At 41.7% G+C, this 17,608-nt stretch overlaps 2 protein-coding genes across 2 annotated transcripts; both read left to right on the forward strand.

Annotated features, from left to right (window-relative positions):
• Window positions 1-273: 273 nt before the first annotated feature.
• On the forward strand, window positions 274-7,742 carry LOC115576892 (NADH-ubiquinone oxidoreductase 75 kDa subunit, mitochondrial). Its single transcript, XM_030409503.1, has 16 exons — window positions 274-417; window positions 1,000-1,076; window positions 1,191-1,272; window positions 2,279-2,409; window positions 2,864-3,049; window positions 3,177-3,311; window positions 3,554-3,668; window positions 3,864-4,009; window positions 4,112-4,240; window positions 4,577-4,706; window positions 4,832-4,992; window positions 6,327-6,481; window positions 6,595-6,770; window positions 6,880-7,014; window positions 7,271-7,343; window positions 7,444-7,742. The coding sequence occupies exons 1-16, from the start codon at window positions 286-288 to the stop codon at window positions 7,533-7,535; spliced, it is 2,055 nt and encodes a 684-aa protein (XP_030265363.1). The 5' UTR covers window positions 274-285; the 3' UTR covers window positions 7,536-7,742.
• A 2,237-nt stretch (window positions 7,743-9,979) lies between these two features.
• LOC115576896 (ras-related and estrogen-regulated growth inhibitor) lies at window positions 9,980-16,805 on the forward strand. Its single transcript, XM_030409512.1, has 8 exons — window positions 9,980-10,093; window positions 10,289-10,390; window positions 13,221-13,277; window positions 13,397-13,470; window positions 13,961-14,099; window positions 14,673-14,766; window positions 15,117-15,188; window positions 16,041-16,805. Exons 2-8 carry the CDS (start codon window positions 10,339-10,341, stop codon window positions 16,147-16,149), a joined length of 597 nt encoding a protein of 198 aa, XP_030265372.1. The 5' UTR covers window positions 9,980-10,093; window positions 10,289-10,338; the 3' UTR covers window positions 16,150-16,805.
• Window positions 16,806-17,608: the final 803 nt, after the last annotated feature.

The raw sequence follows: 17,608 nt of genomic DNA on the forward strand, positions 1-17,608 counted from the left end.
GTATTCATGTTAGTCCTGGCAATAGTTTAGTCCATAAATGTGTACAAAGATTTTGACCATTTTTTGACATTTGCTCAGTTGCTCTGCCATTTAAAGAATCAACAGAAACTTTCACTCTAAATGCTTCCTGCAATGTTTGAAGGGTTAATAACAGAAAACAATGGCATGACACGACATGCTCACACACTGATTGAATGTCGTGGTGTCATTCTTAACTAATGTCAGATAGTTGAACTAAAAGACCTTAAGAAAGAACTGTAGTTGTTTTTCTTGTCGTTGTGCCTGATGATGTCTTTTTTGCCCCTTCAGGCGTGTGAGAAGGCTGGAATCCAGATCCCTAGGTTTTGTTACCATGAGCGCCTCTCAGTGGCGGGAAACTGTCGTATGTGTCTGGTGGAGATTGAGAAAGCTCCAAAGGTAAAGAAATGTCTCTGTTTGTTTGTCTGTAGGCAGACTATTTTAATCCTTGAAATTGCTTGAATATGAACAACATTTGGTGTGTTAGCTGCATATTCACTCATGGAAAGCAAATCTGTTTCAGCATTTGAAATGAATGGAGCCCACACCACATTTGTTTGTTAAAAAAAAAAAAACTTATATTACACATTGACTGCTGTGGGTATAAAGAAATATAACTAATATAGAACTATATTTTTTGCAATTGCATACAAAGTAACAATTTTAGACGTGAGGATTAAGGCTTTGAGGGTCTAGAAAGATTAGGTTTTGGTAACTTGATAGTGCTTTGAAAATCCTTGAATTTGACTTTTAAAATGTTTTGTGAAGACTGGCATTAAAGAGAACAAAGAACACAGCGTTCTTTTCATAGAATTTACCAGAATAACAGTGATCGTCTAATTCAGTGGTTCTCGTCCTTTTCTGAATTTTTTTATTTTTCATTTTTTTAATTAAGAGGAAGGAGTTGAGTTGTTCATTCATAAGTTACATTGATAGATTTCATTGAGAAACACTGTTCTAATTGATTTTTGTATTCCTCAGCCGGTGGCGGCCTGTGCTATGCCTGTCATGAAGGGGTGGAACATCCTCACCAACTCAGAGAAGACGCGCAAAGCCAGGTATAAATTTCAATATTCAAATATGTTTAAAACTTACGTCAAATTTGTGTCCCTGAAGTGTGAATAACTTTTGTGTGTAGACTGACGTGTGTGTTTGTACGTGTGTGACATCAGAGAGGGAGTGATGGAGTTCCTGTTGGCCAACCACCCACTGGACTGCCCCATCTGTGATCAGGGAGGAGAGTGTGACCTGCAGGTAACCAAGATAGTAAATGGAGGTTAAAGGGTCAGTTCACTGAAATTAGAAAAGATGTACACTGCATTAGAGACCACCTACTTCACCAGCAGGATGTACTGATTTGGCCAAAGTGTAGCTTATGATATGCAATATACAAACAAAGGCAAAATCTGCAGTATGCCATAAATGCCTGGGTGTCGTGCTGTTGTACCTTAGATGTACTGTGTCCCAGAATGCAAAGCACTGCAATGGTCACAACAACCAGTCAGGCCAACAATAGAATTTTTTTTTTTTTTTTTTTTTTTTTTTTACAATTTTCGTGTGTGCCTTCATGAGAATTAATTGGAGATAAAATTTTTCCTTCAACATTTTTGGAGTTGAGAAGACTTGAGACTCTACACTACGTTGGCAGAAGCAAGCCAGGCCCCAAAATGTCTTTAGTTCCCGCTATGATATTCTGTCGTTGCATTACATTTTGTAGGTTTTATTAAAATTAGGCTGCTATTGCCAAGGGATAAATGTTGACCAAACCAGTGAGGGCATTAGCACAAGCAAATATGCCACCAGTCAGTAAGTGAGCAAGCAATCAAATAAGGAATTACAAAGATAATTTTATGCTTCCGAAGCAAAAGAAATCACTTATCCACTGAATAAGCTCCCACTCTCTGTACATTGGCCGTGAAGAAATGCAACACAAGACTGGTGAATCCTCAGATAGCGTTATTCATCTCTAACCAGCCAAGCCTGGCCTACTGCAAAATCAATCAATAAATCAATTTAACAGTTTCACCCTGCTTAGTCCAATGAAAAGCAGTGTGCAGTATCTCTTACAAACTGCATACAGCTTTTATCGGCAGTATGTGGTGGGCGGTTCTGAATACGGCTATGAACTCATCCTTACTGGCATCTTTAAATTTGAGACATTTTTTTTAATCTCACCAAACAATAATTTGAATGATATTTGCAAAAGTCATCCAGATAGAGTTTTTATGTGCGTTTGACACTCTTCCTGCTGTCCTACCAGGATCAGTCCATGCAGTTTGGTACAGACCGCAGTCGTTTCACAGAAGGGAAAAGAGCAGTTGAGGACAAGAACATCGGGCCGCTCATCAAAACCATCATGACCCGCTGCATCCAGTGCACGCGCTGTGTCCGGTGAGTAGGGCTGCAACTAATGATTATTGTAGTCATATTGTAATTCTTTGTATTTTTTTTTAATCTTTAATCATTTAATCTTTAAAATGTCCAAAACATTTTTAAAAATTTTCATCACAGTTTCCCAGAGCCCAAATTAATGTTTTCAGGATGCTTCCTTTGTCCAACCAACAGTCCATAACCAACAGACTCTACTTTTACTATCATAAATGAAAAAGAAAAGCAGCAGGTCCTCATATTTAACAGGCTCGAACCTGCAAATGTTTGATATTTTTGCCCGTGACCTTTGCTTGAGAAGTGAGTGAAACAATTAATCAATTATCAAAAAAGTCAGTAACTATATATCTTTTGATCGACCAATCTTTTAATCAGCTAATCATTGCAGTTCTACCGGTAAGTGCATTAAAAACATCCATACTCAATCATTCATTCTTCCTCTGTGTATTTGATGTAGTTTTGCCAGTGAGATTGCTGGTGTGGAAGACCTGGGAACAACAGGAAGAGGAAACAACCTGCAGATCGGGACATATGTGGAGAAGATGTTCATGTCTGAGCTTTCAGGCAACGTTATCGATGTGTGTCCTGTGGGAGCCCTTACCTCCAAACCCTACGCCTTCACCGCACGACCATGGGAGACCAGGTATGACATTTAACGATAAGAGCTTTCCTGAAGCGATGTATTTAGCATTTTGGTCAGTTAGGGTTCACCTTTTTGTATGATTCTGTCATGCTGTTTCCTTTCGCTTCAACTTCTGCTATCTCTGCAGGAAAACAGAGTCCATTGATGTGTTGGATGCTGTGGGCAGTAACATTGTGGTGAGCACAAGAGGTGGTGAGGTGATGCGGGTGATGCCCAGGGTAAACGAAGACGTCAACGAAGAATGGATCTCTGACAAGACCAGGTAAAATCCAGACACTAGTCAGAAGGACTGGCTTTAGGATGTGCCCACACTGCCTGCTGGGCTAAAAGATGTGTCAACATGCTTTCAGATTGAATTGAAGAGAAACCCAGTCCGCTAGTCTTTAACATGAATGTGTGATTTTGTCAGAAACATCAGATTTTACTTATCCAATTATAAATCTATAGATTTGTTGATATGTACCTTGACTAAAGAATCCAAAATCTCCAAATGTGTGTCCTCAGGTTTGCATATGATGGTCTGAAGAGGCAGAGGTTGACCCAACCAATGGTGAAGGATGCCTCAGGTCAGCTGACCCCGACCACCTGGGAGGATGCTCTCACTCGTGTTGCTGGAGCAGTAAGTGTGTTTGCTTACTCGATCTGTCTGTTTATTTCTCTTTGATAGCAAACGTGATATTTATGTCTTGGTATTTATGAAAATTTGTCTGTGTCCATTACATTCGTGACAACTTGGGCATCCCTTGTTATTTTAGTTGATTTATCATATTAGAACCCGTATCCATAAATGTTTGTGTTTGTTTGCTGTGTGCAGCTGCAGAGTGTGCAGGGCGATGAGGTAGCAGCTATTGCAGGAGGGATGGCTGACGCTGAAGCTTTGGTCTCCCTCAAAGACCTGCTGAACAGAGTTGGCTCAGAAAGCCTCTGCACCGAGGAGCTCTTCCCTATGGCGGGCGCAGGGTAAGACTTAATATAATGTCATGTGTAATGTTCTGCCAGTCTCTTTGGATGTTTCGTATCTCCGATTCTACCAGCTGACACAGTTTTTTAATCTCACCACAGAACTGACCTGCGCTCCAACTACCTGTTGAACTCTCGCATCGCCGGCATCGAGGAGTCTGACCTTGTGTTGCTTGTAGGAACCAACCCACGCTATGAAGCCCCACTCTTCAACGCCAGAATTCGCAAGAGGTAAACTCACTCTTTTTTCACAGGTTCCCTCAGGCCACTGAAGTCCACGTTTCCACCGCAATAAGTTGAAGGGAGGACTTGGCGCTAACTCTCCTCCCAAAAGGGGCGGGGAGTTTACATTTACATTTGCTCCGTTTCATGTACTTAAGTGACAAAATGTTCAACTAATTCCTATTGAGTTAAATGAAAGTGATGAGTGATGGCATGCCATGGGTAAAATCTTGAGGTTTTTTTTTTTTTTTTAGAATTGAAAACGTTGTAACTTGTGCTTCCATGTCATGAGTTTTTCTTGATTATAAAACTCTGCCTTTCTCTTTGCTCCTCTTCCTCTGTCAGCTGGCTCCACAATGAGCTGCGTGTTGCCATGGTGGGTCACCCAGTTGATCTGAGCTACTCGTATGACCACCTGGGAGAGGAAACATCAGTACTGAAGGAGCTGGCTAATGGCACACACCCCTTCTGCCAGGTAATGAACACACTCGGAGGACGTTTGGAGAGAACGTTGCTGCTGATTTATGAACTGATGTGACTTTTTAATGCAGATGGATTTCTTGCAACTTTTACTTGAATTTTCCCTCTCCCCTTTTTCAGGTCCTTTCAGCTGCCAAGCGTCCTGTAGTGGTCGTGGGCAGCAGCGCTCTGCAGAGAGAAGACGGAGCGGCCATTTTGAGCACCGTCTCTACCATTGCTCAGAACGCCAGAACCACTAGTGGAGTGGTGGAGGGATGGAAGGTCCTCAACGTCCTGCATAGGTACAGTATCTAAAGTATTCACGCCCTGGGTGTTTTCCTATTTTATTGCTTTGATGAATGGAATTATAGTCAATATGATTTGGCTTCTTTGACAGTCATGACAAAAAACAACCTTTGAGGTCAAATTGTAAATAGATTTCTACAAAGTAATGACAGTTAATTAAAAATATATCATGTACAATAAGTGATTGCATAAATATTCACCCCCTTTTAATTGGTACTAGTAGTCTCACAATGAAATGAAATGAAAAAGTCTGAAGTGATGTAGTATAAAGTCCCCTGTGTCTGAAGGTCCAGTCACTGATTAATCAGAATTGCTGGTTACAGTTACACTGTGAACACTCTAAGCAACTCCATGAAAAGGTTATTGAAAAGTATAATTCAGGGGATGGATACAAAAACATTTCCAAGTCACTGAACGTCACCTGGAGTTCAGTTAAATCCATCATTAAGGAATGGAAGGAATATGGCACATGTGCCAACCTGCCTAGAGCAGGCCGACCTCACAAACTGAGTGACTGTGCCAGAAGGAGACTAGTGAGGGAGGCCACCAAGACACCTGTGACTACTCTGAAGGAGTTAACATCTTCAGCAGGTGAGATGAGGGAGACTCTGCACACAACAACTGTTGCCTGGGTTCCTCGCCAGTCAGAGCTTCTTGAGCGAGTGACAAAGAGAAAGCCACTGTTGAAGAAAGCTCATCAGATCGCAACTAGAGTCCACCAAGGGCCTGTGAGAGACTCTAATGTCAACTGGAAGAAGATTTCTTTGGTCTGATGAGACCAAAATGGAGCTTTCAGACTAGATGTTGTGTTTGGTAGATACGAACCACTGCCGTCACCACAAACACACCATCACCACGTGAAGCATGGTGGTGGCAGGATCATGCTGAGGGGATGTGTGTCAGCAGCAGAAGGCTTGTAAAGGTAGAGGGTAAAATTAATGCAGGAAAATATAGGGATATCCTGAAGGAGAGCATACAGCAAAAGCTAAACGGAAATTGTTTAAAGACAGCAAGGTGAATCTTCTAGAGTGGCTGAGTAGAAGCCCAGACCTCAATCCAAAAGATCATTTGTGGGAGGACTTAAAAAGGGCTGTTTACACCCGATACCCCTGTAGCCTGACAGAGCTTAAGCAATTCTGCAGAGAAGAATGGAGTAAAATTTGCAGTGTCTCTATGTGTAAGCCTGACTGAGACCTAACCACACAGACTCTACACACAGACTTTGTGGAAATGTGTTGACCTTTCACATTAGATCTTTTTCTTTTCTCAAATATTTGTCAATTTGTTGATGTCCCTGCTCATACTTTGTGTTTTATGTGTGTGTGAGCAGAGTGGCCAGTCAGGTGGCTGCGTTGGACCTGGGCTACAAGGCCGGTGTGGAGGCCATCAGGAACAATCCACCTAAAGTCCTGTTCCTGCTGGGAGCTGATGGGGGCTGCATCACCAGAGCTGACCTGCCTAAAGAAAGCCTCATTATCTACCAGGGTATGTATACACAAAGAAACGTGCCACAGAGGATACACACATTCATTCATAACCACACGTGTGAAAAACAGTGTAACTGATAAATATATCTAAAAAATGTTCAACCCCTACAGGTCACCATGGTGACGTAGGAGCACCGATGGCAGACATCATCCTGCCTAGTGCCGCATTCACAGAGAAAAACGCTACCTATGTCAACACTGAAGGTAGGAGCCAACACACTCGGGTGGCAGTCACCGCTCCAGGAATGGCCCGAGAGGACTGGAAGATCATCAGGGCTGTATCTGAAGTAAGCAGGAAGTCACTCCTCCATCGTACATACTAACATTCATATGGATAGCCAACATTCATTCGGACTGAAAACACAGTCATTTAAGTGACGGTTTCTGTGTTTGCAGCTGGTCGGAGTGACACTGCCCTACGACTCTCTGGAAGAGGTCCGATCCAGACTAGCCGAGGTCTCTCCTAATCTGGTCCGTTATGACGATGTAGAGGAGGCCAACTACTTCAAACAGGCTAATGAACTTGCCGAGGTACAAGCACCAAAATATCAAGAGAGTTAGAGTTTTTGTGTTTTATGTTTATTTGTATAACCTTGCTTTGAGTTACGTTGGAGAGAATGGGAGCTGAGCTGTGGGGGTTGCTAAGACATAACAAACACCTATTTTTTGAATGACATATGATACATTTTCTTGCCGTCATTAATAGTATGTTTAGTTAATAGACTAACAATAGATAGAATGGCAAGAAATGAATGAATATTCACACTGGGCTCTGTGTTTTCTGCAGGCTGTGAACCAGGACCTCTTCGCAGCTCCTCTTGTACCACCTCAGCTTTCAGTAGAGGACTTCTACATGACAGGTAAGTGTGTGTTATTTTTTCCATAGGGGATTCACAAACACATATACACATTTTAACATTTTAAATCATCTTGTTATGCTCCTTCTATTCCCGTTTTCAGACTCCATCAGCAGGGCTTCCCAGACGATGGCCAAATGCGTAAAAGCCGTGACAGAAGGAGCGGCCGCTGTCGATGAGCCTTCAGTGTGTTAGAGCAACTCTTAACCCTCACACACAGTGTAACAACAGTCTCTCTGCCAAAACAACACACACCTCTCTGATGAAACAGACTGTCGCTCTTTAAATTAAAGTTGTCCTTGATGCTTGTTGTATACAGTTAATGCGTTTTCACTCAGGAGAACGCTCTTTGTTGAATAAGTCTGAGAAACATATGAAATATAAATAAAATCTTACAATAGTGTTGACTGTGGTGTTTTTGGTTGACTCATTTATCATTCCTTCAGATGTTTTAGAAAACATATTTAGACTTCAAGAGTAAGACACATTATTTTTAAATGTGTCAAATAAATATCAAGTATAATTCTTGGTTGGCTCTGCAAATTAAAGGTCCCCCCCAAAAAATATTTATACACACTTGTTGTGTATGTTCTTACCCTAAGCACCTACTGTAAGTACATAAGTGCTATGATTTATCTTTGATAAATAGCGGCTACGATGCTCAGACGAGGGCTTGGAAATTGTTTCTATTTTTTCATTCTCTTATCGACAGTGATATGTTGTGGTTTCTTTCCTGTGACAAATGTACTAACTGTAAGTCACTTTTGACAAAAGCAGCTGCTAAATGCCCTCAATGTAAATGTAAATGTACTATGAATAGCACAGTATATTTGCAGTGCAGTATAACCTTTTTTTCGTAACTTGAAGTTGTGACCTCTAACTTTTGCCTCTTTAACAGAAACAAAAGTCTAACCTCAGCTGTTACACTACAGATATTTCAAACGTATGGTTGAAGATTCCAGGGAGCATTAGCCAAATACTTTCTGATGAAATCTGCTCAAAACTGACTTTATGCACAAACATGCTGACATGCAGGTGGATGAAAAACACAGGCTACGCAGGAACCAGAGGTCAGGTCCAGGAGGCAAATGACTTAAGACATTAAAGACCTGATTGCCATGTCTTATTTAGAGACCTTGTTTAAAAGAGAGCCTGTGAGATACATTTCCAAGTTTCATCCTTGCTGACCCACTCATGAGCCTTGCTGTTACCTGTGATTCTACCTTGTCTTTCAATCAGCACATTGAAGAAATTACCATGGCTAAAATGAGCCCTTTCCTGTCCATGGCTGATGCAGAGATCCAGCTCTGCCACGTCATAGCACTAAAAGTTATTAAGGTGCTGCTGGTGATGCACAAAATTATATCCAGGCTTGCCCCCTTACACCTATTTGACCTCATTAACCCATGTATTCCACCTCGTGCGTTACTCGCTCAGCGTATAGAATTCGCTCCTCGCTTGAACCCGTAGTCGTTCCTGTCCACCATCTTGCAGGCCATCCCAATTCTCTTATTTGTGCTTCGAGGATCGAGCTCTGAGGAGTGATAAGTGCGGGAGTCGTGCGCCAATTCTCTGCATCGCCCTGTCTCTGTCTGTCCTACCAACTCTTGATCACATTTCCGCCTGAATAACATCGTCTGTCCCTGGCAAAGACTTTGGCTCACCAAGTGTTTGTCTCCTTCCACTATTGCGTTGTTGTAGTTCCTGTCTTGAAAAGAATCCCGGCGACCCTCAGCCCCTCCCAACCGAGACTTCTGTGAACTTTCCCCCAGAAAACAGCATCCCTCCCCATGAGTGAGAGCCAGACAGGGTCCTCTCTTTACTGATGGCGATTGTGGAATTATGGAATTCAAAGCAAAAAACATAACTTTGTCACTATCCATGATATATATGATGGGTCAGGATCTCAATCACAACACATTATAACAGCATCCATATGACTCTAAAATGTCGGTTTAGATTAACAGGTGGACACTGGGGGAAATGTGATTTTCCATATTTCGCTGTCTTTTATTTCTGGGCAGGCGGCGGCTCAGGGGTAGAGCCAGTGTCTTGTTTCCAGTGGGTTGCTGGTTCAGTTCCCCTGATCTGCATGTGGAAGTGTCCTTGGGCAAGATACTGAACCCCAAAACAAGAGCCACCGCCATCAGTGTATGACCAAAAGCATCCGCTAAATGCTGTGAAATGGAAACGCCACAGATCTCCATGTCCTGATGTGTAAAGTCACGCCTCTTTCGGATCCGCAGCGCATGTGTACTGTCTGAATTGACACACTGGTTTGGCTTGGAGTTGCTTGGTTCAGTGTGAGCAAATGAAGGCGGAGAAATGGCTAGCCTTCTTAGATATTGCGGCGTCTCCTTTTTCTGTGAAAAGGGCTGCATACGCCGGCTTGAAATGGTGCCTGTGCCTTTGAGTAGACACAGTAGGCCTACACAGTATAAATACAAACTGCAGCTTGTTCTTCGTTGCAGCTGTTTGTTAAACAGGTAATGGAGGAAAGATCACAGGCGCAGTTTAGGGTTGTGGGTTTACAGGCTGTGGGAAGAGAGAGAGAGACAGAGAGAGAGAGACAGAAAGAGAGAGAGAGAGCTCTTTCAACCAAACACAAGTAGAGAGATACGCACACAGACACACACTGAATAAGAGAGATGACAGTCCCAAGTTAAGGGCTCCTCATTCCCTGTCTGCTCAGTCTCGAGTGACTTTATTATTTTTCTCCGCTCCATATCTGGAATTAATTTTGACTTTTTGAGGTCAGTATTATTGCAACCTATACTGTAGCAGTGCTTCTCATACCACTGCTGTGCTGAATGCATTTTATGGCTACTTAAAGTTTCTTTTGCTTTTGTTTTGCAAGGCTTTACTTCTTCCATATTATTATTATTATTATTATTATTATTGCATTTGCGTTCTAATCTTGACGCTGCCTCCTCTGTTTTGCTCTGTAGGGTTTTCATGCAGGGACAGGCAGCGGTTTAATACTGGACCGAACAGAGAAATGGTTCCAGTCAAACTCCTTGTTCTGGGAGCTCAGAACACTGGAAAAACAGGTAGATTTACAGCCGACAGACAGAAATATCAGTGGGCAGAGAAACAGACAGAAGAAACATATGCAGACAAGAAAGTGAAGGAAGAAGGACTGGAGTGTGTGTGTGTGTGTGTGTGCACATTTTGTGATTACATAACATTGGCATAGGTACTGTCACATGGTCATCATGTGAGGAAAAAAAAAAGGGTTACATTTAGGGTTAAAGTGTGGTCACGGTTTTAAGAGGTTCTGCTAAATAAGGAAACCTAACACAGTTCTCACTGACCCCTTCCCCTGGGCATTGAAGTGTAAATGTGTCCGGCGGCCACTGTGACCTTTACTGCTAATCTCAGACTACTGTCTGACTCCTTGTCTTCAGTTAAATCTCATCATAGTGGGAAAAGAGATCAGTATGCGAGATTGCTTTATTGGCAAATTGACTTGGGACATGGTTTCACGAAGATTTCTGTGCTCATCTTGCGTAATTTGAGAACAGTCCGATGTAAGCTGTTAGCAGTGTTTTTCTAAAAAATGAACATAAAAGAACGAGTTTGCTGAAGGTAACAACAGGACTTCTTGATTAAATACTGTAGACTGTACTGTTGAAGGCCCCATGTTAGGCTCTTTTTTAAGTTCACACTCTTATTGTGTGTGTGTTTTCATGCATTAATGTTCAAAAATATTTTTTCATCTCATCCCTCATCCCCTTTGCTGCAGCACCACTATTCGCCCTGTGTCTGTATCCTCCATTTAAGGCCCCAGTCTGCTCTTAATGGTCACCTCACAAGCTTGAGCGGATACTGCCCACCCTATTTTCATGTCATCTTCATCTCGCTTCATTTTCATTTCACTTGTGAAGAAAACCTCAAGATACCCACCGTTTTTCGGCAGGGAACCAACCATTTCACAATTGGCTGTAAACTGACCCAAGGCCAGCTGGAGGTCCTGGAACAATTAAGCCAGCAGAACTACTTCATTTGCAGAAAATCATCAATGCAAGTCTAACTTTTCCAAACCAGCAACTCTCTTCAATATAGCTTTGAGATCTATTGCACTTTATGATCCCGGATGAGCAAACTCCCATGACCCCCTCAGCAAGCCTTCAAAGGGTGAGGAGCTGGTCCACCAGTCCACGACCTGGATGGATCTGCATTGTTTTCAGTCAGTCAATCAATTTTTATTTGTATAGCACTAATTCACAGCAATATAAATCTCATGGCACTTTCCAAATTGAGCAGGTCTAGACCATCCTTCTTGATTAATTTAATCACAGAGACCCAACATTTCCCTCATGAGCCAGCACTTGGCATCAGTGGCGAGAAAAAATTGCCTTTTAAGGTTCGACAATCAGTCGGAGCCTCCTTTCTAACACTCTCGAATGAAACTCTCAATATTTTGATATCCCAATAGCTGGACTACACCCTGCAGTCTCCCTTTCTGAAAATGGGAACTACCACCCCATGGTCTGTCAATCCTAAAGAACTATAACTGACTACTACGCAACATTGAAGAGGCATGTCAACCAAGATAGAACAACAATGTCCATAGCTGTAAGCATCCCAGGGTAAATCTCATCCACTCCTGGAGCTTTGCTGTTGAGGAACTTCTTGACTACCTCGGCAGCCTTAGGGATATGGGCAAGTCTTCCTGTAGGCCTTCAGTCTCTTCCTTCTCTGCAGAGGACATGGTAGTCAGGTTCAGGAGCTCCCCAAGTTATATATATCTCCACTCCTTTTCCCTTCAGAGTCACAAAATGATTTGCCAGAACTTCCTTGAGGTCAACCTGATAATCCTTCTCCGCAGCCTTCCCAACTTCTCCCACCTCCTAGTTTTGGCTTTAGTGACCACCAAATCTGCAGTCCCTCTGGCCTCCTGGAACCTGTCTGCAGCTTCAGGAGACCCCTGGGCCAACCAAGCCCAAAAGGCCTTCTTCTTCAGCTTGGCAGTTTCCCTCACCATCATGTCCTAGTTTGCCACCATGACTGACAATGCCACGACTAACAATGTCTTCTACAATGGAGACTTTGAGCAGGATGAGCCAGACACTTCTCTGCAGATAAGAGTTAAAGGCCCAACAGAGAGTGGCCAGGTAAAAGTCAGTTAACAGCTCCGGTCCTTGAAGAGTCCAAGTGTGTCCAAGACATACAGCTGAAGACCTGATGGATACAACCACAAAGCTGATCATAGACCTTTGGACTAAGATGAGCTGGTACCAAATACACTTTTAACCACTGTCTGCTTAAACATGGTGTTCATTAGGGCCAATCAACGACCAGCACTGAAGTCCAATAACAAAGCACCACTCAGGTTCATATCCGACAAGCCGTTTTTCTTCTGCTCGCTCTCCTCCGGGTTTGTCCATGGTTGCCCACGTGAGTGTTGAGGTCCCCAAGATGCAACCCCTTCCAACTGCAACTTCAATGCAATAGTACTGTATAGTATAGAATAGTGGATTAAAACAGTCATTTTTGCTCAGCTGTAAAGGGTCACATTCTGTAACAGCTTGAACAAGCCTAAACAACCTTTTAATGTGTCCTGCCTGAATACAACGAACACTCAAACACCAGACACAGACGTTAAACAAACATGAACCCATCCAGACTCCTTCCACCCAAACACGGTGAAAGCACTTCTGCATTTGTTTAAACGAGGCAGGTACCATTACTAAGAGGATAAGTCTCAAAGTGATGATGGCAAAAGGAGACGTGAACACACAGTAGGCCGAGATCGGATTCAAACATGAAAATCAAATGTCACTGTGTTTGGAGGCATGTTGTGTGAGAGAAATATTTGTGTCTGTTGTGTTTACAACTGTTCACTCTCTGATGACCCTGTCTGTTTTGTGTCTCCAGCACTGTGTGTCCGTTTCATAACCAAGCGCTATATCGGTGAATATGACCATAAAAAGGGTAAGACTTCAGTTAATAATCATTACAATAAACATTGTTTGCACGTAAAAACATACTGGACGATGCGACCCACACCATTCACTGATGGGTATATAAAATAAGTGAGTGTTTTACTGCAGAGATGACCTACAGATGCAGCAGGGTGGTGGACCAGGAACCCGTTGAAATGGAGATTATGGATATTGCTTGTAAGGTAAATTTAGGCTTTTATTTATTCATTTTTAGAAAAAAGATATTTACTTATTTAAGCTACATAATCTTAAAACCAAAATTTGTATCACCCTAAAGTTCTTTAATCCCAAAGAGAATGTTGATGAAACGTAGCTTATCACACCCACTAATGTAATCACTTCCTGGAAAGGTAATAATGCCTGAAATTGTAATAGACATCCGAGAGTCTTTAATCTACATTTTTATTGCCGATAATACATTTTACCCACTAACGATATGACATTTACACTGCTTATTTAAATAATATATCTTGAAGTGGTTTCTTTCGATAAATAAAAGGTCTATGTGATTCTTCTTCATGCGAGGGGCAGGAGTGGCCGCCTGAGCGGCCTGTATCGACCTGCCGCCACTGGTTTGCGCCATTACATTTCTTGTGGTTTTGATGAGTTATCTGACATCGGTCTGTGTTCCCCATGTGGTGGCTTTATAACACGTTATATTATCTCCTCCAGGAGAGCTCTGTGGCTTCTCTGGAGTCCTCCATCCGCTGGGCAGACGGCTTCCTGCTGCTCTACTCCGTCACACAACGCGTCAGCTTCCTGGATGTCCCTCGATATAAGAAACTCATTGACCAAACAAAACAGAGTCTGGGTAGGGAACTGACTCATTATCAGAGGGAGTGTTCCTCTGACTGTGACATCACATAGTTCAGCAGGGCAGCACATTGAATTCTCTGTCTGTTTTTACCATCACTTACCACTGGGAGTCATCAAAGGCTGAACATGAAGGCAAAATTATTTAGCTGTCCTGTTCTCCAAGTGCTAGTAGTAACTACCATATATTTGTGACTATATAACAGATGACTTAGAGAGATGAAACAATACTCAGACAGCTAACATATCAGCTGCTGAACTACTGAACCAGTACTGTGATCTCCACAGGACCAGTGTTTTCACTATGTTTGCTCCAGTGTTCAGTCCACTGAGTCTCTGTTTTAACTCAGCCTGAAATCTGCCTATTGTCACGTCTTTAAGCACACACAAACACGCACACACACACACACACACACATGAACAGATAAAACAGACACACACTCCATACTTGGTGTGTTTTCTGTGCTCAGTAGGTAAGCACAAACATCCAACTATGCATGCCATAGCATCATGCTACCAGTTTAATGTCACTTTGTGTGTGTGTGTGTGTGTGTGTGTGTGTGTGTGTCAGTTGTTCCAACCATGCTTGTTGCCAATAAGGCAGACTTGGAAATTGGGAGGGAGGTGACAACTGAGGAAGGACAGAGACTGGCCAAGGAATTACGGTTAGTGTGTGTGTGTGTGTGTGTGTGTGTGTGTGTGTGTGTGTGAGTGTGTGTGTGTGTCCGAATACTGAATTAAAAATGTTATTTTTATTAAAATGATATATTGAGAATAAGGTGGCAATTTTATAAACTTAATGTGCATCTAATGATCTGTTTCTGTTCTACAATATGCATTTTAATACAGCCTAATGTAGTCCCAAAATAATTACTTGACTTGCATTCATATTTTGTAATAACCTTAAAGGCAGAACCCAGGTGTAACCTTCATTGTATGTTTGATGTGTGTGTGTGTGTGTGTGTGTGTGTGTGTGTGTGTGTGTGTGTGTGTGTTTGTGGGTGTGCGCCTCAAGGTGCAGTTTCAGGGAGCTGTCGGTGGCAGAAGCAGTTCCCGCTGTGGAGGTAGCAGTGTTCCAGCTCATCAGGTTTGGATCAGCTGTGTTATAACTTCACACCAGTGCTGAAGAAAGTACCCCAAAGTCATAACTGAGCCAAAAACATTACTTTGGTAAAAGTGATCTTCACGCATATAAATGTACTTTATTATGAAAAGTAATTTTCAGGCAATACATGTAAATGTAAAGTGTAAGTCAATCAGACATATGTACGTAAACATGTTTACGTATGTAAACATATGTACAGTATACACTGTTTATCGTGGGTTGACAGATTGGTCCAGCCAATTATTGAATCACATATTTAGCGTTTTTTGGGGTTTTTTTTGTTAGTCTTTTTTATCCAATTGAAGAATGAAAGAATTGAAAGAATTGAAGAATGCAGAATGTAATCCGCCTCTGACATAGTAATTTGCGTTATAAAACAAATGTAGTGAAGTAAAAGTGCTATATTTGCCTCCAGAATATATGCAGTGGAAGTATATAGTAGCAGAAAATGTAAATAACCAATTAAAGTAAACGTCCTCAAAATTGTGCTTATGTACAGTATGTGAGTAAATGTACTTTGTCACATTCTATCACAGCATCAGTTTTAATGCACACAGTTTACAGTATGGTAGAAAACCCATGACATTTGTGTGTGCTGTTAATGGACAGTGTTCCCCTGCAGTGCAATGCACAGGAAAGACAGGAAATGAGGGAGGTTTTCACGGCTGGAAAAAAGTGTCAGTAAAATTGCGGATGGTGAAGAGACAGCTCCAGAAAGAGTTTGGAATACAAAAAAGAAAAAGAACAATCTTTAGGCAGACATTTTGCTACATTTAATTGGCAAATTTAATTTCCCAGCTGGAGATGATGTTTTTCTTGTCTTGTGTCTAACAGACTGGTGTTGGATCAGCAGCGCCCTCTGCCTGACCGGCGCTCCTACATGCTGACAGTCCGCCACGCCCTGACGAGGAAACTGACCCGGTCTAAGACCATGCAGTGGTGACCGCAGCAAATCAGCAACTCCTCTGTTTTACAGTGAGACATTCAAGAAGGCTGTGTGTTGTCTGCTCTCAAAACACTGCAGTTTTACTTTGGACTGATTCAAATCCCATGGCGATTGAAACATAAAGAAACGTCGGAGTCTTTTATCCCTCAGCGTTTTAAGCTCCAGGTGTGACAGTTCCCCACATCTGCTGTATTTGTGGACCACTTTTAGAGTTTTTATGCAACAGCGATGATTTTGCTGTTTCCTATCTTAAACGTGCTGCTTCTGGGTTTCTGGATTCAAGGATTTTGAGGCCATCGTTTTACAAAGAATCACAAATTTACCACATGATGGGGACTTTTGGGTTCCACTAGTTGAACATAAGAACTCTGGGAGCAAGAGCACGTGGGTGTGACCAACTTTATCTTCTCAGTTATTTACATCACTGCAGTTGTCCAGCTTACCTGTAAAAGAGGCTGTAACAGGATGAATGCTAGCATACGAATATAATTAGAAATCATTTGTCAGCAGGTAAAGAGCTGTGTGAGTGAACTTCACTAATGGGCAATCACATCAGCTCCTCTGATCCCCTTTTGAAGCAGCAGACAGTTTAAGTTATTGAAGAGGACAATACTATCTGTGCAGTTAGGGTCGAGATACATTCAGCGAATAACTTGAAGCACAAATAAAATGTGTTTTACTCATTATAGTGTGTTGCCTTCATTTTTTTGCTTATGAGTAGAATTACAAATTCAAGATTTGAATTGTAAAATGCAAAACAAGATTGCATAATGACATTTCTGTTGCAATTACCTAAGCTACACACACACACACACACATGCGCGCGATACAAAAACGTGCCATTTTGTGTCCCTCCAACAAAATTGCTCTGTAAATCTGAATAAACAATAAAACTTAATTAATAAAATGAATTAATGATACAATAAAATAATTAATTGTATTGTTTATTCAGATTTACAGAGCAATTTTGTTTTATAACATATAATAAAATAATATAATTTAGTTTCTATGATATGTCTCATTACATAAAAACATTTTTTTTTACTTTTGGTTTTAGAGTTTTAAACACTTTGTTGAGCAAAGCATCTCACAAGAAATGTAAAAATGGCCTGTCCCTCAGTATGATTTTTCTGCTTTTACCTTGTGCTACTAGCATAGAAAGCTGCAAGTGTTGTTTCAATACTCATGAATGGATTGCATTCTTGATATGTGTTAAATGTTGAAAAAAACCAAACCCAATTCAGTCAGGTCCCTAGGTTGTCGTCAACCCTGTTACTTTCGATGAAAACACTCCTTCAGAGATATTGGACGGTTCCCAAAGTTGCGTAATTTCGACGAATTGAAATCATCTGCCTTTTATGAAGTTGATGGTGAAAAGAGCGAGTGTCTCCTTCTTTAAAGAATTTTCTTTGAGTTATGTAATGTCTGACAGAGGGGGACGAGCTCGTTGTGTCAG

The sequence above is a fragment of the Sparus aurata genome, chromosome 24, assembly GCF_900880675.1.
Source record: "Sparus aurata chromosome 24, fSpaAur1.1, whole genome shotgun sequence".
Classification (NCBI taxonomy): Eukaryota; Metazoa; Chordata; class Actinopteri; order Spariformes; family Sparidae; genus Sparus; species Sparus aurata.